General features: G+C 41.0%; 1 protein-coding gene across 3 annotated transcripts; it reads left to right on the top strand.

The window, feature by feature from the left end:
- The first annotated feature begins 9,703 nt into the window (after window positions 1-9,703).
- On the top strand, window positions 9,704-21,247 carry si:ch211-241b2.5 (programmed cell death 1 ligand 1). Of its 3 annotated transcripts, none has more exons than XM_027004281.3 (9): window positions 9,704-9,856; window positions 12,941-13,004; window positions 13,558-13,908; window positions 14,884-15,162; window positions 15,749-15,862; window positions 16,726-16,800; window positions 18,046-18,099; window positions 18,581-18,692; window positions 19,373-21,247. In XM_027004281.3, exons 2-9 carry the CDS (start codon window positions 12,950-12,952, stop codon window positions 19,854-19,856), a joined length of 1,524 nt encoding a protein of 507 aa, XP_026860082.2. In that variant the 5' UTR covers window positions 9,704-9,856; window positions 12,941-12,949; the 3' UTR covers window positions 19,857-21,247. The 3 variants fall into 3 exon arrangements, with proteins under 3 accessions (XP_026860082.2, XP_026860083.2, XP_081576024.1); XM_027004282.3 differs by having other exon boundaries at window positions 9,709-9,856; window positions 12,944-13,004; XM_081719898.1 differs by lacking the exon at window positions 12,941-13,004 and having other exon boundaries at window positions 9,709-9,856.
- The last annotated feature ends 2,648 nt before the right edge of the window (window positions 21,248-23,895 follow it).

The raw sequence follows: 23,895 nt of genomic DNA, 5'->3' as shown, positions 1-23,895 counted from the left end.
AGCCAACATATGAAACCTAATGAAAACTACTTCTAAGCCATGGGAGGAAGAATGATATAGTTTTCATGAATGCTTAGTGGAAGACTACATCCAAAAGCAAAATAAGCTTAAGACAGTACTGAAAAAAAAGGAAAATATAATTGAAAATCCAATAAAGGCAACTGGTGATAATACTTGAAGGAAGGAACTTACTGATATAATAAGACTGTTCAGTCTGTTCGAACATATAGAGAGTGAATTGCAAAAAAAGAAAAAAGGTTTTTGCTTCCAACCTTGTGGAAAATCAAAACAAACTGGAACTGGATGCTTCTGCACAGAGAATCAGAGAACAGAGAGATCTGGAAAAGGAGAGGGAAGCATTCCGGAAATGACGATAGCAAATGAAGGATGGACCTTAGTGACTCCAGACGTGAAGGCTTTTATGATTTGTGATCATGAGTTGAAGAATGATTTCTATGCTTCAAGAGATAATGAATGTAAACTGAGGCTAGATTTAGATGCTTCTAGAGGGAGATAAATGTGTGCAAGGATACAGAGAGTAAACTAAAGAGGGATTTGGAAGAGTAGATGGATACTGGGAATAAACTAAGGAAGGAACTGGAGGATTCCCAACTAGAATAGACTAAGCTACTAAAGGAGATGGAAGCTTCCAGAAACAGTGAGAGTAAACTAAAGAAGGAACTCAATGACTCGAAATTTGAAGAGCGTAAACTAAAAAAGGATTTGGATACTAGGGTTTACATGAGTGAGTTAAGTAGAGAGCTAGATTATTCCAGAAATGATGAAAGGCAAATGAAGAAGGAATTGGAGGATTCAAGATATAATGAAAAAATTCTGAGGAAGTAATTAGATGCTTCTAGAATGAAAGCAAATGAAATAAGGAAGGAACTGGGTGCTCTCCGGACTTCAGAGAATGAACTAAAAAGGAAGATATATGCTTGCAAGGATATGAAGAGTAAATTAAAGAGGGAGTTTGAAGCCTGCAAGGATATTTTGAATAAACTAAGGACGGAGCTGGAGGCTTCCCAACTAGAAGAGACTAAGCTGCAAAAGGAGATGGAAGCTTGGAGAAACAGTGAGAGTAAACTAAAGACTCCAAATTTGAAGAGATTAAACTGATAAAAGATCAACTGGATACCTCTAAACTTGAAGCTGGAATAATCAGAGTGAGACACTTCCAAACCCAGTGACATTGAACTCGGAAACCAGCTGCATGCTTTCAATGTTCATGAGAGTGAGAAAATGAACAAACAGGATACAGAAAATAAATTAAATAATGAATTATATGCTTCAGCAGTTCCAGAAAATCAGCGAACTGATCTAGAATTGAAAAGTAAGGAGCCAGTTTTCTCAAGTGATGAATTTACCCTCAAGACAGAATTAGGCGCTTCACTTCCACATCAATATGGGACAAAACCTGGTTGGGATAACAAAGATATTCCACTAAAACGTAAGTATTTTATCATTAGTCTGTAGCTTGAATTCTTTGTTCATATGTTTAGCTGAATGGTCTTTGCTCCATTTATTTGATATCACCACAGAAATTCCTTAAGAGTAATTATATTATCAATTACTTGTATATAGCTAAGTGGTAAATTTGACTTTGTGTCAGTTTCAACGAGTGTGTAATTGTATCTATTTAAGAAAAGGAATCATAACGTTAGAAGATCACTGACTCTCATACTCAAATAATCCGTCACTAGTACCTGAAGACCAAAACAAACCTTCAGATTTGCTCTAAATAGACACAAAAGACAGAAAACATGTAAGTATGTGAATGTCCATCATTATAAAATGTACAATAAAGGCAGTGTTCACTAAAAGTGTGTGCACTGTAATTAAAATCCAAAATTTGTCCTAATTCACTCCTGGTATAAGACCAAAAAAGGGAGAAACACATACGTTTTTAATTTGAACAATGGTGCTAATACAACAACAACACTACTACTACTACTACTACTAATAATAATGATATTATAATAGTAATAATCATAATAATAATAATATTAATAATAATAATCAGAATCACTGAGTAATAATCCGATTACTACAGAAAATTAGATTTTGTCAGTAATACATTCACTTGAGGAATTAGATGATGGGAAAACTCCAGGTTTACATGAGTGAAGCAATAATTGGATTTCTGCTTTGCAACCAACCAATAATCTCACAGTAAACTTTAACTTCCTGCCATGCCTTTTGGTAAACATGACCCCACTTTATCAGCAAATATGGATCTTCGGTTTTTAATGGTTACTAATTGATATTAATACAGTGCAATTCCAATTTTTCATTTCTCTGAGCATGTACTGCATTTCAGAGGGTCCCCAAAAGTATTTAATAGCCAAATTATAATATTTTGTTGATTTTGTCCGTACTTTGTCTGTAGCTGTTCTGAATACATTTTAATGCTAGTCTAGGGTTTCTTTTAACCTAAACTCACATCTTGTGCCCAAAGGACTCTTTCTCATAACTATTACAGTGATCTAATGACCAGTTTTTCTGCAGGTACCATGGACCACTAAACAGCCTTGGACAGTTATTACAGTCTAATGTACGTTCATCTGTTGCTTGATTGTTGACTCCTATTTTTCACATGTAAATCATGCAAATGATTTATCAATCTATGAAAATATGAAAACAGTTGCTCATATGTGACAACCTGGTGAATTGTCAGTTGTCAATTCTACGTTAACATATGTTAATCCACTTACATGTATGTACTTTTCTACCAACTGTATCTTCCTCTTGAAAAATCATTACTAGTGTTTTAATAATAACACTGGTCAACGATGATTTTGTTTTCTGAAAAAATTCCTGTTCATTATGTATTTTTGAATCATGAATCCAAATATCTTTTCAGAATTTCTCTATCACCAATATAATTTTTGTTCCAGTACACCTTAAAAGTATGTCTTTACACATTTGAAGTGAAATAACTGCAAGACTTGTGAAACAAAAAGTGAAACAACTGATTTGAAGATACTTCAAGTGTGCAAATAAACTTACATTTTGTGTAGAAATTGGAAGTAACTTTTAAAATTCAAACCAATTTAATCCCATTTTAACAAATGTTATTTTATTGGACATTTTACCTTTATTTTAATGTTTCCGAGTATCATATTGATTATGAATAGGACAGGATCTGATGTACTGAGCCTCTGGTGTGTGGATCTGATGTAATGAACCTCTGGTGTGTGGATCTGATGAGTAAGATCTGATGAGGCTACTAGAGGAAGGTGGACTTAGTAAACTGTACATGGAGTAAAGCCAAATAAACTCTAGCCTTAAAAAACCTAGTTTTAAGCAAATGTACTTAATCCTTTGACTACCATACAGAGTTAAATGACAGTGCAATGATTACTTTCAACCATCACTGTGTTGAAGTGTTTTGGTCTCGAGAGAGAGAGACAGAGACAGAGATAGACAGAGAAAGAGACAGAGAGAGAGAGAGACAGAGACAGAGAGAGACAGACAGAGACAGAGACAGAGAGAGAGACAGAGAGAAAGACAGAGAGAGACAGAGAGAGAGACAGAGAGAGACAGAGAGAGAGACAGAGAGAGAGACAGAGAGAGAGACAGAGACAGAGAGAGACAGAGAGAGACAGAGAGAGAGACAGAGAGAGACAGAGACAGAGAGAGAGAGACAGAGAGAGACAGAGACAGAGAGAGACAGAGATCTCTCTAGTCATCTCCTGAGCCAGTTTTCAAAGCCCTCTATTGTCTTCACTCTCTCCTAGCATTGTAGCATGTAGTGCTGTACACCTGGACCAGATATTCAGAGTTCTTAATGTCTTGGCACACCTGAACCAGGTATATAGTGTTCTTACTGGCTTGGTTCAGATGTCTTAAGAGTGTTGAGACTTCTGGAAAACCAGGAAAATCTAATCTGAAGATACTTGAATAAACACTGAGAATGTAAAGATCAGTGTCCTAAGTCATCTTTGCTGAAATTCTAACCATTTGATACTGTAGACCCGGATGGTACACTAACACCTCTGTGGTGAGTTAGGGCATTATTCTGTAATCAAGAGAAATTACGATGGCAGTAACAGTCAGTATAGAAGTTGATCTTTGTCTTCACCTAGTGGAGATGTATTTGATGTGCATCTTTTTTTCCTCGTGATTTACGCTGTTGAGGTCCTGTGAGTTTCATTACTCTGAAACCAAATCAGGAACAAATAAAGGAGCCATGCTTTTCCTAGATATCCCCCTAGAGAACACAGTGAAGCAGTAATTATTGGCAACTCCTTATAAATGTTAATGACAATAAAAATAAGAAGAAGAAGAAGTAGATGAAAGATGAAAAAGAACATTTATTATGTTATTATATATATATATATATATATATGATATGATATTATGTTGTTGTTACTATGTAAATATGTTGTAGTAGGTCAATGCTATTGTTTAAATGCCTCTAAATGGCCAGAGTCAGCGACCACCATGGTTTGTCATTTTAAGAAAAAATATATGGTGTGGATTTTTAGAATTGATCATGGCACTGATCTTTAAGTAAGCATGACCAAAGCAGCTTCCAAACATTCTTCTAGAGCCCAGGGCTTCAGGACCTTACACCCAGTTCAGGACATTACATTCAAATATGGACTGGAAGGGTGTTTATGTATTCATGTATTTGTTTATTTGTTTGTTTCACTGATTGCTCAAACTTCAAGGCCTGTAAAGTGAATATTTCAGTTATACAGTCATTTAACATGCAGCATGTCAGATCGCTCATGTTACAATCGTTTAAACCTTGAGTGTAGTGAGTGAAACTGCAATGAGTGTCGTGAGTGCCGTGAGTCAAACTGTGTTCTCTCCTCACACATTTCTGAATGGGTTAGCACTTCTGCAGAACTTCTTGTTATGGGTCAAATCAACTCCCGCGACGTGCACATTACATATCTTGTCATGCTGGCTAGCTCACTTTAAGTGTCAGGTGTTTTCATTAATATTTTCCTTAACATGTTTAGGATGAGCCACTTGCATAACGTCTGTGATTTGACATGTTGCAGCTCCAAATACGTGTTTGAAACTATTACTATGGCCTGATGGGAAACCACCAGTGCCCCAGGCCTTTCTTCCCATCAATGGTGTTTCAGTTTGTTTCATCTGGGAACCCTTCCACACAGGTCTCTGAAAGGGTGGGGGGGGAATGTCAATCACAGCACTTAGTCACTCCCCTAATTCCAGTCCAATTTGAATCATTACTGTCATCAGTTCCGCATTCTTAATCACTCCTGTTTAACCCCACAGGTTTCCAAGCTCAGTGTTTTGCTTTGAAGGTCTCTACAGTACCAGAGGCTTTGCAAGCCTCTTTCCCCACTTCTGCTGATCAAGCATTTTTTTCTCTTTCTCTGAATTGCACTTTGCAAATAAACATTTTCATTTTTACACTCGCGTTGTTTTGATTCCAAAGAATGGAACCCCCAGGCGGGTCCTCTCCACTGTTTTCTTGATTCTTTCATTGTTCTCTTTCCTCCCATTCACTTCAGTTCATTTTGCAACGCCCCCCCCATTCTCTTACTCTCTCGCTGTATCTCTCCACACCCCTGACTCCCAAATATTTTCCCAATTAGTTTTGCATTATCCCTTCATCACGTAATCCTCTCCTACTTGCGACAGTCCATCAATTCCACCCTTTTTCGCAACTTCCTTAGACTTTTTAAAATTGTGAAAGAGCCAGTGAAAAATTCCTGACTTTGGGAAGCCAACCTAAAGTTTGTAATCATACTTTCATGTCTAGTTTATTTTTGTCAGTCAGTGCCAATAATTCTGGAATCTATTGTGATGTTAATGAAGCACTACAATATCAGTGTGAGCGCTTTAAACTCAAATCTGGCCTTTTATGGTCACCATAATATATATATGTACACATTTTGTGCTTATTCAGTAGTCTTAGTCGTGGAGAAGACATCTAACATCAATCGCAAATAACTCTTGCGTTGAGAAAGTATTCCTTTAGGTTTCCTAAGAAGCAGAGGCTAGGTGCTACTGCCTTAGGATCAGGAAACTGAGGATTTCCCAATTTTGGTTAAGACACGTCTGACTGGTATTTCCGGTAGGTCATTGAGAGAGTTGAGCAGGATTTCCCATCAGGCAGTGATGTGATGTATTGTGATATACACGCTACTTGGATGCGGGAAATCAGATCCTAAGCTTGTAGCAAAAACAGTGAAGCCATGACCAAATGCATCCTCGCGTCCACGTTTTTCATTTTCCTTCTCCGTCCACAGATGGGACATGCAAACAAATTTTAAAAAACCCAATGCTGTGGTGTATGATGGGAGAATGTGTGTCAGTGAAGTTTTAATCATTGCAATTCCACTGATTTCATTGTCTGTATGCAAATGTGAAAACTTCCACCTGTTCCCCTACATATCAGAACTGATGTGATGAGGGCGATAAACACCAGCAGAATCCTTCCTGAAAAACGATGTAGATTCCCAAATGTGACCCACGTGCCCTATGATTAGTGGCAGATAAGGATCTAGATCTGTCTGCTCCAGCAAGGTGTGATTCCACGATTGAGGAGACAGCATTTGACATTCCTGGTCTCACCAGAGGCAGGCTGCCACGTACAAGGTACTGATATGAGATCACTAATCGTGCCATCACCTCGAGAGTTCTGCACAAAAACCCCTCTGATCTCACTGACGGTCATTCACAAAGTCCCTCACTCCTAGTTTCAATCGTAGATCACATGAGGTACACAGAGATTCTAGAGTCCGAGTCTTTGAGCCCCCCCAAAAGCTGATGAGGTGGTATTTAAGATAATTACAGTGGAGGACAGCTGCCACCTAACAGAGCAATGCATCTGTATCCAAACCCACTCTGGACTGTTATGGTGTCACTGGGTCAAGTGAACCGTGAGTCGTGAACACACAGATGTGCAGAATATGAGTCCCCTGGAGAATGAAACATACCATCCTTCCATAATACTATTTTATCTGTTAAGCTCTGTAAATGTGTAATTTTATTTATTTAGGTATTTACTTTTGTATTTATTTTTGTGTTGAATTAATATGAGGCTTCACGCTCTTCACTTGATGAAAGTGTTGTGGTCTGAAGTTTCCAGAGATCAAACTGGATACAGATGTTGAGAAATGGCAAAAAGAAATGGAAAATCCCATATGCACAACTGTACACACACACACACACACACACACACACACACACACACACACACACACACACACCACAGACACAGAGTAATATCACCAGTCCTGAGTCATTTTCTATAAAGTTTTAGATTTTTATACTGATTAATGCTTTTTCTCTTTCTCACTCTCTCTCAGTCAAGTATACAAGTATACACTGAACACCCAAGGAGATAAATTTTCGATTCTATTTATTTAACCTTTTAACATACCATTAATTACCTTTAACACACCATTAATTACTAATTTATAAAAAAGAAAACACACACACAAAGCAAAGAGACAATACTAAAAATACAATGTTAGTTTCTGAACCGGTACTGGCCTTAATAAATATAGCTGGACATCAGGTATGTGTAAGGGTCCACGTCAGATACCGTGTGTGAGTGTGTGTGTGTGTATGTGTGTGTGTGTGTCAGTCTGAATATAATAGAACAAATTTAATCAAAACACCTTCAGGAAAATTAGATACTTCATTTGTTTTCTAATTCTATAAAAAATGTATTTTATAGTTGCAAAGGGACATGCAGTTACAGGCTCCACACAGAGTTGTGAGTAAACTAAAGGAGAAACAGAAAGCAGTGGTGTCAGATCGGTACACCGCAGCTGCTGACGTTCTGACATACTAGAGTTCCAGTAACAGCAACTGCTCCAGGAAAGAATACAGCGAGATCAGTGAATAGCTACCGGATGAGATAAAAATCTAAGGAAGGTGTTGGATTTGGGGCCTTTTCGCTGAACACGGAGCACCTGTTCATATCACATTACACCACCAGCATCTCTCAGAATATGGAAATAGCTATTTTACATTCATAACTACAATCACCACCCACTATATGCACTATAAGTATATATGGACACCCTTCCACATTACTGAGTTCATGCTCAGGTCCAGGTAATCAAGTAGCACCTCAACATCAGAGCCAGGTGCGCTAAATTGGAACTAAAGTTTGCGTGGTGTGGAGGAAAAATCAATCGGACTCGAGCCAGATGTGCAGATGAGCGAGTTTTATTGGTTCTGTCCCTTATGCATTGAGGGACAGAAGCCTCAAACTTCTCTCTCATGAGCTCATATACCCCCACCATTCCCCGCTGTTCTCTCATGCGCTAATCTCGTGAATCCAGGTGCCAGGACTCTCAACCATCCTTAAATATTCTTTCCTGCAAAAAACAAGTTGTTCCTCCCTGCTGCTGCGCCCTGCCCAGCTAAGCGATAACTGTCATACTCCATCACGTCCATCACGTCTCTATTCGCCTTCCTTACAGACTGGTCAAGACAAGGGCAAAGGTCACAAATTTCTTGCTTCCTCTTTTAAGTAAGCATTAAGCATTTTCCCTCACAGTGGCTCCAAGAAAATCACTAGGATCAACACAAGAACTGTGAATATGCCTAACATCACTCTGCACAATGCTAAGCCTCAGCTGGAGTTGTGCAAACACCACTACTGGACTCTGGACCAGTGGTTATGTGTTCTCTGAAATGATGAATCACACTTCACTATTTGGAAGTCTGATTGACATACCAGGCCTTCTTGTCCAGCGCTGGTGCCTGAACTCACAAATGCTCCTTGGAGTGAATTTCCACAGACACTCCAACATCTTTTAAACAGCCTTTTCAGAATAGAGGAGGCTGTTATAGTTGCAAAGCAGGTCAGCTCCATATAATGCACATGGTTCTGGAATGGAGTGTCCAACAAACTCATAAAGGCGTGATGGTCAGGTGTCCACATACTTTTGGCCACATGTAGTCAGTGTACAGTCAGCTACTACAGCTTGTCCAGTTATGTCATCCTCTACAGCAGGTAGAGAAGCTGAACTGAATAAAGCGGTCAGTGGGTGTACTGGTACAAAGCAGGTGTTTCTAATCAAATGGCTGGAGGTCATCATAATTCAACGATGATGATAAAATCCATTTGAATTTTCTTATTGACTTTACAAAAATGTTCACTGGGTCTAAAGCACATATCATATACATTTGACTTCTGGACTATGCTGGTCACTAAAGTGAAGACAAACAATGTCTTTAAATCATAATTATAAAGAATCTGTGATCAAAATGATCAGGTACTAATGGCATAAAGAAACACTTTTATAATGTTTTCTAACACTCAGCAACAGCAAGGCATAAGCTAAGCTTGTGGTATTCAGGTTTAGTCTACATATTTTTTTAGAATGGTGGACAAGGAACTATATATAGACTTCACCAATATTTCAGTTCGTGGTTTGTATGTATGTATGTATGATTGTATATATGCTTGTTGGTTGGTTTCTTTGTTTTTACATTTTTAGTCACCAGAACATTAGAACACTAGAAACCAAACTGTATTTTTTTACGAGGACAAATGAGAAAAAACGGTCCTGCTTTTATTTTCTGGACGGGCACGTTTTAGGGCTGTAATGTTTTTACTAGTAGATTAGTACTTTCTCACTAATCTGTACGAAATGAAAAATAATGAGCAGAATGACTCGTTTCCGAGTTTTTCGAGTCATCTGACCGGGAAACGACGCTGGTGTGAGGTAACTGCTCCGCTGCTCCGCTGCGGGACTTAGTTGAATTGTAGCATTCTTCAAGCTCTGCAGTTCGCACCCGTGTGGAGGCGTTCCGTCGTAGCGCAGTTTGGACTGACTCTCACGGACACATCGTTATGTGAAAGAAATGGTTTAGGTTTCGCAGCGTAAATGACTGCAACTCAACGGTAAGTTGTGCGCAATTTCTACCGATTTGTGTGAAAGTTTGTATACTGGTGTTTACATTGCTCCTGCGATTCTGTCTTCTACCGATTTGTGTGAAAGTTTGTATACTGGTGTTTACATTAGTGTCTTCTTCCAGTTGTATACAGACTGTGCTTTCTTTCTGCAACGTGGTAAAATAATTGTGGTTGCATTATGTTTTAGAGGTTATTTACTCTGCTTGCTGTCGTTACATACCCTGTTGTTTAAGGGCACATTACACATGTTCTTACTACTGGCATTTCTGATATCATGGTCCAATTTACTGACAGTTTCAGCCCTTTCAACAAAAGGTGTTTTGTTGAAATTTGTTTTGGTACACTACCCTTGACTCCCCCCGAGGCTTTCTTCTGTCTTCATATTTCTGCATATCTTTGTTACTCAGCTGTTTCTATCCTGCTTCTACTTGAACCCTGCTTTTGATCTGTTTGTGTGTGTGTGTGTGTGTGTGTGTGTGTGTGTGTGTGTGTGCGTGGTCAGATTGTTAATATTGAGACTGAATGCACAAAAGACTTATTGTAGATTTGCTTCTGGAGCATTTCTGCATAATTTCGTAACAAATGGAATTGTAGTGATTAAGACTGTACACATAGCTGTGGGCCATGCTCTGGTTCAGAGGTTCACTATCTAGAGGTTCTCCAGATCACAGGTTCTCAATCCCGAGGTTATCTATCCAGAGATTCTCTATCCAGAGGTTCTCTATCTGGAGGCTCTCTAGCTCAGGCGCTCTCGAGACCAGAGGTTCTCTACCCAGAGGTTTTCTATCTGTAGGTTCTCTAGATCAGACATTCCCTATCCAGAGGTTTTCTATCTGTAGGTTCTCTAGATCAGACATTCCCTATCCAGAGGTTTTCTATCTGTAGGTTCTCTAGATCAGACATTCCCTATCCAGAGGTTTTCTATCTGTAGGTTCTCTAGATCAGACATTCCCTATCCAGAGGTTTTCTATTTAGAGTTTCTCTGTATTTTCTTTATTCCATCTTATAACACACATTGATTGGCCAAGAGGTCTGTCGTGTTTGGTTCAGGTCCATGAAACAGATTAAAACCTGGTGTGGCTCAGGATCCCTGAAGACTGGACTGGAAACCTCTGATATAAGATAGCATTTCCCAGACCTCAAGTACCTTCTTAACTGCATGTTTTAGAGTTCTCCCTGCTCTTAACACGCCTGACTCAGCTGGCCAGTGAACATCACGCTCATTATAAGGCTCAAGTGTGCGTGAAAATCACAGTGCAGGGTTACTCCTGGAGGGTATACATAGCTATACCATGCAGCGTATGGTCACAACTGTATTATACATAAAGCACTTCCGGTGTCACAGGACGCTTCCCCCCCCACAAGTCACGTGGTACAGCCTGCCACGTGCAGGTGGGGTTCACCCATGTTTGTAGCCACACCCCCACGAAGGCACGCACCTGTACGGGATTACGTGTTAATGTGTGTTTGTTTATTTAAACCCCCATCAGTGCGTGCCTCACCGTTGGTCATTGTTTGTTCACTGATGTATGACAAATATAGTCATTTGTTAGATGTGATTGTGGTCTGTGTTTAGTTAAATGTATAAGGCGTGTCTGTCGTTAGTGTTATGTGTGAGTGCCATTGTTCCACATCTTTTATGTCAATAAATGTTTCACTCCGAGGGAGTCTGTGCATCCTGCTCCACGCCCACCGGCACTCGGGCCAGCAGCAACGTTACATCCTGGAGTCTTTATTTTTATTTTTGACAAGCATACCTGTTTACTAGTGTAACCCCATTCCTTTCCATTTTTGAAACAGAATGGGAAAATACACAGTAAGTAACTGAAAGCTGAGAATGAATAACTTTCCTGTTCTTTCACATAGAACTTTTGATACAATACCACAATGCATATTTTGTACTGACATGTCTTGGCACGATTTATGATATGTCTGGGGTGTTCCTTATACCAGCACCAGCACAACACAGCACGAAGCCACAATAAAGAGAAAAATGGGACTTTGTAATATGGAAAAATAATTTTGGATTACTAGAGTGCTTCTGCTCACTCATCATGTAACTGCGCAGAGAGGACTGTCACACTTCACAGAAATCCCTCACGTGGGAAAGGTTCTTGCTTGCTGTCCCTGGAGACCATTTGACAAAGCAAATATATTTCCTCCTCACTTGCCAGTAAATGCCTTTAGCAAGGGTGCTGTCTTCTCTGGAACTATTCTAGAGTGTCTGAAATAATAACCAACAGTGTTGTTGCTCTGCTATTTTTATGGGTATGATAACATTTCAGCGGACATGTGGTACTGCAGAATTATGTCTTCCAGTCCTGAACACCCTGAGATGAACCAGCTTTGTCAGCGAGCTATGAAAAGTTAAATCTGCACTGTCATGACCGTATCAGGAACTGCTAGCCTAATTCTAGCCTCATATGTCACTAGCTGAATATGATTTAATTTTCATGTGATATGTGTTAAACAGAGAACAAAGCAAAAACCAAAAGCAAGAAAATACATTAAGTGCTTTTGTTGTATACTCAGCCCAGTATCCTTTGCCAGAAATAAGATTCAGTTGTGAAACCTAGATTGAAAGACACAATACCATAAACCATCAAAAAACACGAGCCTGTTCGAGTGCCATTACTAGATGAGACAGTTTAGATATAAACTCTTCCCATAATTGCATGATTAAATTCAATTCCAGTTAAGATGGAGAGGCTATTCTGCAGCTGCCTTCCAGCTGCCCTGACTGCCAGTAGCTCTCTGCAGCTGTGTGCAGTGCATGTGTGTTTAGCTTCTTATGCTGCCACTGACTGCCACGTTGTGACATATGACATTCACAGTAGCTTCAGGCCAGAAAATAAAGAAGTCGGTAGTTCCCTCATTTTTTTGCTGCTGATTCACATTTGTAATGAGCAGTGACCAGCAGACTGTCAGCAGACCTGTTTACGGGTGACTAGGTAGATACCAACCATGCAAATAACACATGTCCCTAGGATGATACCAGCCACACTTCATATGTACATGAGGTGTGTCTGCTGCATGTTTATGTGTTGTGGTTGTTGCTGTTGTTTTCTCCAGCAGGAGCCAATGAAGTGGATAGTGTTCACATTTCTACTTGCTGTCACGTGGCCTTCTGTCCAGGGTATGACATACATAAAATGTTTTATTAGGTGTGACTTAAAACTTGGATAAGAGCTTGTCAGTGGGAGAAGCTTAGAAGCTAGAAGCCTAGATGTTCTGTCTCTCCTGCTCTATTCTGTCTTTCCCTTGTATATCTACATCCCTGTCTCTTCTCTCTTTTTCTGTCAGTTGGATCTCAGTTAAAGCTGATTCTTATCGCTCTTATGAAGTTCTTTATGAAGTCCTTTATGAAGATCTTTATGAAGTCCTTTATGAAGATCTTATGAAGATCTTATGCAGTTCTATATGAAGATCATATGAAGATCTTTTGAAAGTCCTTTATGAAGATCTTTTGAAAGTCCTTTATGAAAGATCTTATGAAGTTCTTTATGAAGATCTTTATGATGATCTTATGATGTTCTTTATAAAGTTCTTATGAAGTTCTTATGACGTTCTTATGACGTTCTCAAGAAGGGCTTTATGAACCAGCTTTGTTTTTTGTTGTTATGAAGGAGTTGGTAGCTCTCTCCCCATTTTGATCAGTAACCTGTTTTCTGTCTCTTTGCCCTTCACAGCCCTCTTCACCGTGGAGGCAGAGCAGGATTCATACTATGCCGAGCTCCACAGTGAAATTAAGATGGCATGTCGATTTTCACGCATGCAGAGCAGTGAATTGCTGACTGTCATCTGGCAGCGTATTGTGCCCACTCCCATCGAGGACGTCTACCGGCTGGAGAGGGGCCTCGAGAATAACAACTTCACCAACGAGCGATTTCGGGGCCGGGCCCAACTGGTGAAGGAAGACTTGCTGAAGTTCCGCGCCGTGCTCGAACTGTCCCAGCTCCAGCTCAACGACTCGGGGATGTACCGGTGTATCGTCAAACACCAGGATGTGGACTATAAGCAGACCAAACTCACCATTTGGGGTCAGTTCAGTTTGGAAGCTAAAGTAAACAAATGTTTGTTCGACCAAGTTTTAAATGTTCAAATCCTTTTTAACCATGGTAGTGTGAATTAGGGCTGTCTTAGTCAACTCTGCTTTTGGGCATCTACTGCCCTGCAGAGGTCCAATGCTAATTACCCACTTCCATGTCATCTGCCAGTTTTAGTACTGTTATGGGGCTGGTTTTAGTACTGTAATTAGGCCAGTTTACTACTGTAATCAGGCCAGTTTAGTACTGTAATCAGGCCAGTTTAGTACTGTTATGAGGCTGGTTTTAGTGCTGTAATCAGGCCAGTTTACTACTGTAATCAGGCCAGTTTAGTACTGTTATGAGGCTGGTTTTAGTACTGTAATCAGGCCAGTTTACTACTGTAATCAGGCCAGTTTAGTACTGTTATGAGGCTGGTTTTAGTACTGTAATTAGGCCAGTTTACTACTGTAATCAGGCCAGTTTAGTACTGTTATGAGGCTGGTTTTAGTACTGTAATCAGGCCAGTTTACTACTGTAATCAGGCCAGTTTAGTACTGTTATGAGGCTGGTTTTAGTACTGTAATCAGGCCAGTTTACTACTGTAATCAGGCCAGTTTAGTACTGTTATGAGGCTGGTTTTAGTACTGTAATCAGGCCAGTTTACTACTGTAATCAGGCCAGTTTAGTACTGTTATGAGGCTGGTTTTAGTACTGTAATCAGGCCAGTTTACTACTGTAATCAGGCCAGTTTAGTACTGTTATGAGGCTGGTTTTAGTACTGTAATTAGGCCAGTTTACTACTGTACCCAGGCCAGTTTACTACTGAAATCAGGCCAGTTTTAGTACTCTAATCAGGCCAGTTTTAGTACCGTTGCATCAGAGCATAGCACAGAGCAGCAGAGAACATTATCAGGTTGGTCATGGATGCTTCTTCATTCTTTGGCTTCTGATCTTTACAGCAACATTAACAAACTCTTGTTTTCTCAGCCCCATACACCTCTGTGAAGAAAAACATTAGGAGAACAGGCACAGAAGAGGTTGAGCTTTCCTGTCAGTCCCAAGGTTTCCCATTGGCCAAGGTGATTTGGAGAGATGGCAGACTCCAAAGTCTGATGCAAGGGTCAAGAAGCACCAATGAAACGACCAGTGAGGGCACATGGAACATCACCAGCCGGGTGACTGTACACACCAACGTCATCAGCAACTACACCTGCTCCTTTGAAAGTGAGAACAGGGATAGCCAGGAAGCCACATTTCGTATCCCAGGTGAGTCTAAGATGGCAGCCCATTGAACGTTTAGTGAACGATTTGGACTTCTTCTGAGAAGCATCTAGCAATCCGAGCTTCCAAGGTGGTGTTGGTGAGGTGTGGTAGATACAGTCCCAAGATCTTTAGAGATGTATTCCCATCTTGCACCTGGGACATTTCATTAAGAATTCAATGCCTGTGTTTATGCAGTACTTTGACCAGGTTTCCTGCAGCTGTTGAGGTCTAAGAGTACAGCCCCAGAAAAGAGACTTTACCCATAACCACTGTATGCTTCGGAGAGCCTGGGGTCTATGTAGGTCATAGATACATATGGTAGGCCTGAGCCATTGCTTGTAATCTGGGATTTTTTAAACATTTTAAGGTGTGAACAACACTCAGATAGATAACCACATACACACACATTTCCTGTTGTTACTAGACAATTACAATTGCCCTCCTTTATATACACGTACACGGAAAATGTTTGTGATGATGGATTATTTCTGTCATAACCAAACGCACACACGCACGCACACACAGACATACATACATACACACATGTAAACACACGCTGTGTGGTGACGGCGCTGTTTCTGTTCTGCAGATGAAATCTTCCCTGAGGAGTGTCAGCGGTGTCACGCATCTGTAGCCATCGCGGTGGTAGCAGTGATTGTGATCGTCGCTGTTACCTCTCTGGTTCTGCACAGAAGGAGGAAAGGTTGGCTGTCTTGGTTTCTGGTGCTCACTTTCACTCTCTTCTGTGTTTCGAGAACAGCCTATGGTGTTTTGTGCATGGAGGTTCATGTGTATCACAACCCTCTCTGACACACTCCCACAGACACACACACACATACACACACACACACACACACACACACACACACACACACACACACACACACACACACACACACACACACACGTGTAAATCTATGTTTATACTTCTTCACTGTGAAAACTAGGTTGGGTGAAGATGAGGTGGTTCCCTTCCTTCAGAATATCTGAATTTCTGCATCGTCATTTATCCTTGTGACCTCACAGTTCTGAATGTGACATTAGTGAGACTCAGATGAGCAAGGTGTTTGGGGATTCCTATGAGACATATGACCACAATAGGTTTAGATAAACAGAGGTTATGAAACCCAATGAAACTCATCCATCATGCAATTGAGCACTAACAGGAACTGCTTTGGATGGCTTAACCTTTGCAATAACACTGGAACCCAGTAACAGGGGCCTGCAGTGTTCTGGCTCAGGCAGGACGGTGAATGGTTTACATTTCAGCATTGGCCAGATTTAACCCGAACAGCACATGTGACATGCACCAGTATGACAGTGCACGTGCTCCCTGGGAGACAAACCATCCCTTGCTCTTTATGCATGTTAGCTGGAATTAACAACCTATAGAAACCCCTTTTTTACTGCAGTCACATGAAGGATGTGGCCATGCAATGGAAACTGTATGTAGTTTTGAATTCTGGCTTCCTTAGAATGTGAAATGTCAATATAAAATCAGTGTGATGCAAAAGCGTACATAGACTAAAAGAAAAAACACCAGAAAACCTTGTCTTCTGTTCACAGGACAAACACATGGTAGAAGCAGCTCAATGGCCAAATGCATTTCAGACGCAAATCTGATGATGACATCAACCGACTGTGAGTACACTTACGTGCTGGTTGTAAATCCGCTGGAAAGTCCATGTCTAACAACCTGTTTAATAAGGAAGCACCACCGGTACTACACTGGTGGATTCCATCTAGAGTTCACTGATTCAGTTACTAACCTCTTAGTCACCAATTAATGAATGACCCCTCGATGGACCGACACAGCGATCAGGCCGAGCGGTGAAACCACACAAACATACAGGGCCTGGGAAGTCCAGTGGGATGGGGAGACTCAGGACTAACAGTTATTGGGCTGACTTGTATTGTCCCAAAATACACCCAACTTCCCCAAAACACACCATTTCCACAGGCGTTAGGCCACATGAACACTTTCACTTCATTCTGTGTGCTGTCCACTTTACGCTGGATCATACCACAGCCTCTGGTGTGTGGGTGTGTGCACGCATGTATTATTATTATTATTAGTCAAATGTATATAGCGCCTTTCTCAAACCCAAGGATGCTTAACAGACAGAAATGTATGTTTATGGCAGGAACCATCCAACCTCACAAAAATCTCCTGCCAAATGTTTTGTTTGTGTACATCCAGATGGGAAAATTTTTAAATCCTACTTCTTTTGTGTATGTGTGTGTGTGAGTGTGTGTGTGTGTGTGTGTGTGTGTGTGTGTGTGTGTGTGTGTGTGTGTGTGTGTGTGTGTGTGTGAGAGAGAGAGAGAGAGAGAGAGAGAGAGAGAGAGAGAGAGAGAGAGAGAGAGAGAGAGAGAAGAGGATGGTATTTGATAGGGCCAGTTCTAACAGTGTGGAAATACAGCAATACGGCAGTCAGCAATGACTGACAATGTGTAACTGTAATGTGTAATTGTTTGCAATGGCCACCTGCAAGCTTTCACTTCTTGCTGTGTGCTGTCCAGTGTCCAGTTTAAGCATGCCAGACCGCCATGCCAGACACTGACCGCTACTCTGATTAATCATTACTACGTTTTCTCAATACTTTGGTCAGTCTTAAAGGTTTGGTCAGTTTGTTAGAAGGTGTGGTTTATGTTTAGGATATGTTCATTGCCAGCCGATTAGCTCTGTGTACATCTGAATTCTGAATTTTATTGAATTCTGCTCAGAACTCTGCTCAAAATTACAGAATTTTGGTCATCCACCAGGAATTACTGAATTTCATTCACCTATCAGGAATGACTGAATTCTGGTCACATACTAGGAATGACTGAAATTCGCTGACAGTTATGCTTTAGCTAATGTATGCTTTTCTCTGTGCCCATCAGTTTTCCTTGCAAGCGCAAACAGGAAACCTGATAGCGTGGCTTTTTCTTCAGAGGGTATGTATTGTTTGACATCTTTCCTATATAATCTGAAAGTGCTAGTAGTATATGTTGAGGTATAGTATATGTAGAATATTTTACTCTACAAAAAACACGTCTCAGACAGGCTTCCCTAAGAAATATAATGAACACAGCTCTCCCTCCACTTCCTGTGCACGATTCCGTCCTCCAGGGGACTGTTCCAGTTGAGAGTGTGCTAGTCGTGATTGGCTGCCACATCTCCCCAGTGTGTTAATGGGATGTAAATCCATTGTACTTTGTGTTGATTGTAAAGCATTTTAGGTATTGAGAAAAGTGCTACTTAACTGTAACTAATAATAATAATCATTATAATCAAATTCACAAAACAAACCTGCACTCTCTATGCAAATATTCTAGTCTGCTGGCTTTTTGTTGTATTGCCCCCTCATCTTTTGATGTTCAGCGATGTTTTTTTCCACTGTTGCTATGTGACTGTTACTGCGGTTTTTTTTTCCAGTGCTCATGGGTAAAGCAGAGGAGCTGAGAAAGGCGTTGCTGGGGAGATCTGTGGCACACAGCACAGCCAGCGAGGTGAAGAAAGGGTTCTTCCCTCAGCAGGTTTACGACAGGTTTGAGTCCTCTCGTCACTGCAGGGTAAAGGTCGTGGTGGAGGAGATGAGGGTGTGAGAGGGTTCTGGCGGAGCAGTGCTCCTCTGCTGGAAAGAGCTGGTGTCAGTTTATTTTAGAACTGTCAGATCTTCCAAACCGAAAATGCACACAGAGGAGTTTGGCTTTGACTCCGTGCCTGAGTTCAAACGCATACTGACAAATACATGCTCGGAAAGAAAGAGCAGAAATGTAGTAGCTGTGAAGGTGCAAAAAAAGGTCAGTTCTCAGAAGAGGACAGGAAAATAAGACACAGTGCTAGGGTTTACTGACACAGCCAAAGAGAAGTCTGCTCTTCCTTAACCACTGGTGCATGAAGTTACTTAACGGTAACGGCAGGGGCTCTGTGCGTGGGGCTGATCTGTTAGGAAGGTTACAAAATCAATTATACAGTAATATTCTGATTCAGAACAAGTTATGATTTCTTCCTTACTCTGTATTTAAGAGTTACTGCACTGTTATGATGGAATCAAAGATAATGTTACTGTCTCAATCACACGTGCGCTCATATCCTCATCAACCCTCCCCCCTCCAAAAAAACAAGTTCTGTGATACAGTTTGAGTTGTCCAAAAATACTGTAGATTGTGTGCTCTGACTCATCCTCACACAGATTATTAACAAAATCATTTTTGTACTGTGCAGGGAAAACCAGTGTGTAGACATCTGGGCCGTCCTTCCAGAAGTGGGTAAGACTGTACTTCTGGAAGGGGAGAAAGGAACCGGCAAAACCTCCGTTGCCAACTGGCTGGCCTCTTCTTGGGCGGACAGCCTTGGGCCGGACCCCCTCACCTCTCACCTGACCATCCGCCAGCTCCTCCTGGTCATTCTGGTGGACTTTGAGGAGGCCAAAGGTGATTTTTTTCAAGTGGTGAAGTCAAGGCTCCCCGCTGAAGTAGGCCTAGAGACAGGGGACATCAGAGAGATCCTACAGGGCCCTCTGGACAGTCTGCTCATCCTGGACAGTTACAAACAGGGGGACAGAGAGGCGGACGAGTCACTCGTCAAGTTCCTGAAAGGCCGCAACGCCTGTCGGGTGCTGGTCACGGCATGCCCGGGAGAGCACAGCGCTCTGGGGGAGACGGTTAGGAAAGAGTTGCGGCTTCGTACAAGGCCTGTGCAGACCTGATGTCTGGAAGGAATGCATGGTTTTGGGGATAACAGATGCAATGTAGCTGATTTAAAATGTATAACAAAAATGACCTTGTTATAGTTTAAGTGATGCAACGTCCTTTTATTTCAACATGTTTTTATGCTACATTTTATGCAAATTATCAGTGCAATACAGCCAGCAATGCGTATGCCCACACATACACACCTATGCATCCAGCCAACTATGCACACACATAAACATAGCCACATGAAAAGACAGGGCATCTGAGGTCAAAACCATAAAACTCTGATATTGGCATTAGATTACAGTTTTGATAGCGTAGGAGACTAGTGGACGAGGAGAGGTGACTTCCACCTCATTTCGCTCTCGTTAACGGCTGCTTAACCACTGCCAGACAGAAATGAGTGAGTGTGAAGGCTGCCAAGCCAAATCTGTGTGCCTGATTTGCAGAGAAATCTCTCTACACTATACGTACGAAGTCAAGACGCTCTCCTGATGACCGGAGGGGAAGCTGTAGGACCAGCTTCTGTTTGTTGTCATTTCACATTTTAGGAGGATGATATGATAATATCAAGATCCAGGAAAGATTTTGTGATGGGTTAAATAGAACCTTCCATCTGTATTTATTTGACCTGCTTTTAACTGTACTTTTAACGAGGTTGTGTAGGGGTGGAGTTCATGAACATGTGACAAGCATGCAGCAACTCTGGGTCTGTTATGTTTTTGGAGATTGAGATGTTATGCTTTATGAATGTTGTGAATTCCCTTGGGGGAAATGACTGGTGAGGAGGACACACTTTAAATAGTTCCACTTCTGAATTGTTTTTCTAAACTTCTTTTAACTTAACACTGAGGAAGTAAACAAGTGAGCTGTAGAAACATTACATTTAGACTTCTTTATTTGCACGGTTTCTTAAGCCATGTTTCTTTTCCTTGCTTGAACATGGAGCAGGGGGCTACAAACCCAAAGCCAAGTTTCAGAGCTAGTATCATCACTCCAGAAAGGAATCCCAAACAAATGTACATTAAACTGTGTTTGGTAAAGATGTGAATGTTTTTGCATTAGTGTTAAATAAACTGCCAAAGTCCACTTGCTCCCTGTAATTCCTGTGAAGGAATTATTTGTATATATTTTATTTGTGTAGCATGTTTCTAGACTGAGTCACAAAGTGTTTTGCAATGCAATAAGTAAAAGCAATTGTGAAAGTTGTTCAATAACTGTTGAGTTATATTATCGCCCTTTTCAAGACTTCTACATGTCAAATGTGCAAATCAAAATACCTTTAACTAAATTAATAAATAACACAGAATGTCTTTGACTCAAAAAGTCAAGCTCAAGTTTGCTAAGAAAAAATTTACAAGTTTAAATAATTGTTTTAATAAATATTTTTACCATATAAAAATAATTGAGTGGTATGTTTAACATTGTGTGAGTGTGAGAAGCGTGTTGCAAGTCTGCACATTGACTGTGCCCTTTGACCCTGGTGTCTAGTTGCTGTGCACAAATCTTTAGTTTTCCTTTCTGTTCAGCTTTTGTGTGTCTGGTCACACTTCCTAGAAATGCACTTCTGCTAAACCAGGCATGGAGGCTCCCTGGGAAGAGAAAGCTCGCATGTACGCAGGACACAACGCAACAGTATCCAGCGCTACCTGTGCAAAGCACACAGCAGGCAACAAGAGTTAACATGTTTTGACTTTCAGAAACAGGACACAGTGCACAGGAGGCTGGCAATGTATAGACTATAGAAAGCAAATAACACCATCAAATCAAACCGAACATTTTAGGCTTTTTTTTTTTTTTTTTTTGCTTTTTTTTGAAATTGCAGATTTTATTTCTAGATCCCACAGATGGCCAGTGTCCTGGTAAAAGAAATCATATGGCCCCCTTTTACAACAGACAACTGCATGACTGCGAGTCAAACTTATTAGACAGTTACTCACAACAGCAATTCGGGGGAAGCTTTTAAGATTCATTGGAAACAGGCTTCCCAACTAAACCAGCTGTGGAGCAAAAACCGTCTGTTGAGAAGGCAACAGAGCCTTCTGTTTACAAGGAGCAAAGGTAAGCTATGTCTTCCATGTTGCTGTTTAATATACTATTTGCTGGGTGCCACTCTTCCTGCTTGATATCCTAACCAGGAAAGGCCCTGTTCATCAGCACAAGGGTAATTCTCTCCGTACATGATTGGTAGAGGGACGTGTAAGGAATACCTCCATTTACTTTGCAGTCTTTTCCTTGCGATTTCTTCATCATTGCTCAGATGTTGAGGAAAAACTCCCTAATGGGCTGGGGGACCCCAACTCCAGCCCTGGGAACCCACCCTGGAACGTCAATTTGCTCGGTTCTGCCACACTTGATCCAGGACAGGTTTAAAATGACAACTTTCCTGGATTGCTTAGAAATGAAAGTCTTGAAGAGCCAAATGCCTGCTTTCATGTCCTGTTTTAAACAGAGGAAGATAAGAAATGTCCCAATATCACTGACCTTCAAAGTATGAGCAGGAACTGTCACAAACTTATACTGTGTGCAAGGGACTCAGCCAACAACCAAACTGATAAGCTGCTGTATGATATTCCTGCTCACTGTAACACACACACGCTCACACACCATATTCCTCTTCAGTGTAACACACACATGCTCACACACGGTATTCCACACACATGCTCTGGTGTTAAGAGGAATCTTGTACAACTTGTTTGAGGGATTTTCTGGAGTCAAGAAAACTAAATCTATAAAGCAAGCAAACAATCTACGATGTTCCCAAAGTGTCCAGTTTTTCAGTGCAACAACACCCAACAGAACTGTGTGTGCAAGAGAGAAAAACAAGCATGGCTGGATTTGAAATCCAACACTCGATGACGGTAACAGCTGCAGAGACGTGATTTTATTCATTCCATTATGTTTACTGATTATGTTGAAATCCACTCCACATACAAGCATTCAGCGACACCAAACCTATCTCATTAAATTATATTTCTATTCATGGTATTTCTCAAAGTAGGAGACTATAAATTCCCCCACATGAATGTGCATTATTTCCCGTATCTAAAGTTAGCAAAAGCTGGCTGTGTTGGTCAACACTTAGCCTCTCTCAGAGGAAGCCCATTACTAACGTTTGTCCAGTTTACCGTCAGCCAGGGTTGTAAGGGACTTTCCACAGCTGTTTATATGAGCTGCACAGCGCACTCTAGTGGACTGGTTCCACCACACATGTTGCTGTCTGCAAGTTCTGAGAAACCCAAACATATAGACTCTAGAAATGTGTTTTTCAGATGGCACTCAAAAGTGTAGCCTTTTTTGAAAAGAGCATTGGTTTTGTGGTGAATAAAGCTGGTTAGGTTGCAATAAAAAGTGTCTTCTGTTAGTCTAAAGTGCTAACTCAGCTGGCTATAAACCAGAATAGGGAACTTCCTGTACCACTTCATTTAGTACAGCTTTTGAGTTTAAATGCAGCAAATCAGTTTTACTGGTAAAGGAAAAATATAAAGATCTTTTACTACCCTAAACACACACAAACACACACACACACATACACACACACGCACGTACACATGCACACATGCACACACATGCGCACGTGCACACATGCACATGCGCGCACACACACACACAAACACACACACACATGCACAAACACACACATGCACGTACACGTGCACACATGCACACACATACGCACGTACACACACGCGCACATGCGCACATGCGCGCACACACACACACACACACACACACACACACACACACACACACACACACACATACAGATACAGTGCACTCTAAAAGTAACTGGACAGCGACTGCTTCTGTTGTTTTGGTTCTATATTCCAGGACAAGAGATGCAAATTGTTAAAGTGCAGAATGTCAACTTTAAAGGCTGTTTATACTGTAAGACTCACAGGTGCATATGATTCTATTTGGTGACAGTAGTGGCAGGACTAAAGGCTACATGTCTGTTCAAATCTGCTTCTGTGTATCCACAAACATTTGCAGGCTTCACATGCAGACATTTGCATAGGGGTCAGCCAACGTGCTTCAACATAACGTGAACAT

Source organism: Electrophorus electricus, chromosome 8 (genome assembly GCF_041902795.1).
Source record: "Electrophorus electricus isolate QZ-2024a chromosome 8, ASM4190279v1, whole genome shotgun sequence".
Taxonomy (NCBI): Eukaryota; Metazoa; Chordata; class Actinopteri; order Gymnotiformes; family Gymnotidae; genus Electrophorus; species Electrophorus electricus.
The sequence above is the reverse complement of the archived record's forward strand: the minus strand, read 5'-3'. Positions and strand labels throughout refer to the sequence as shown.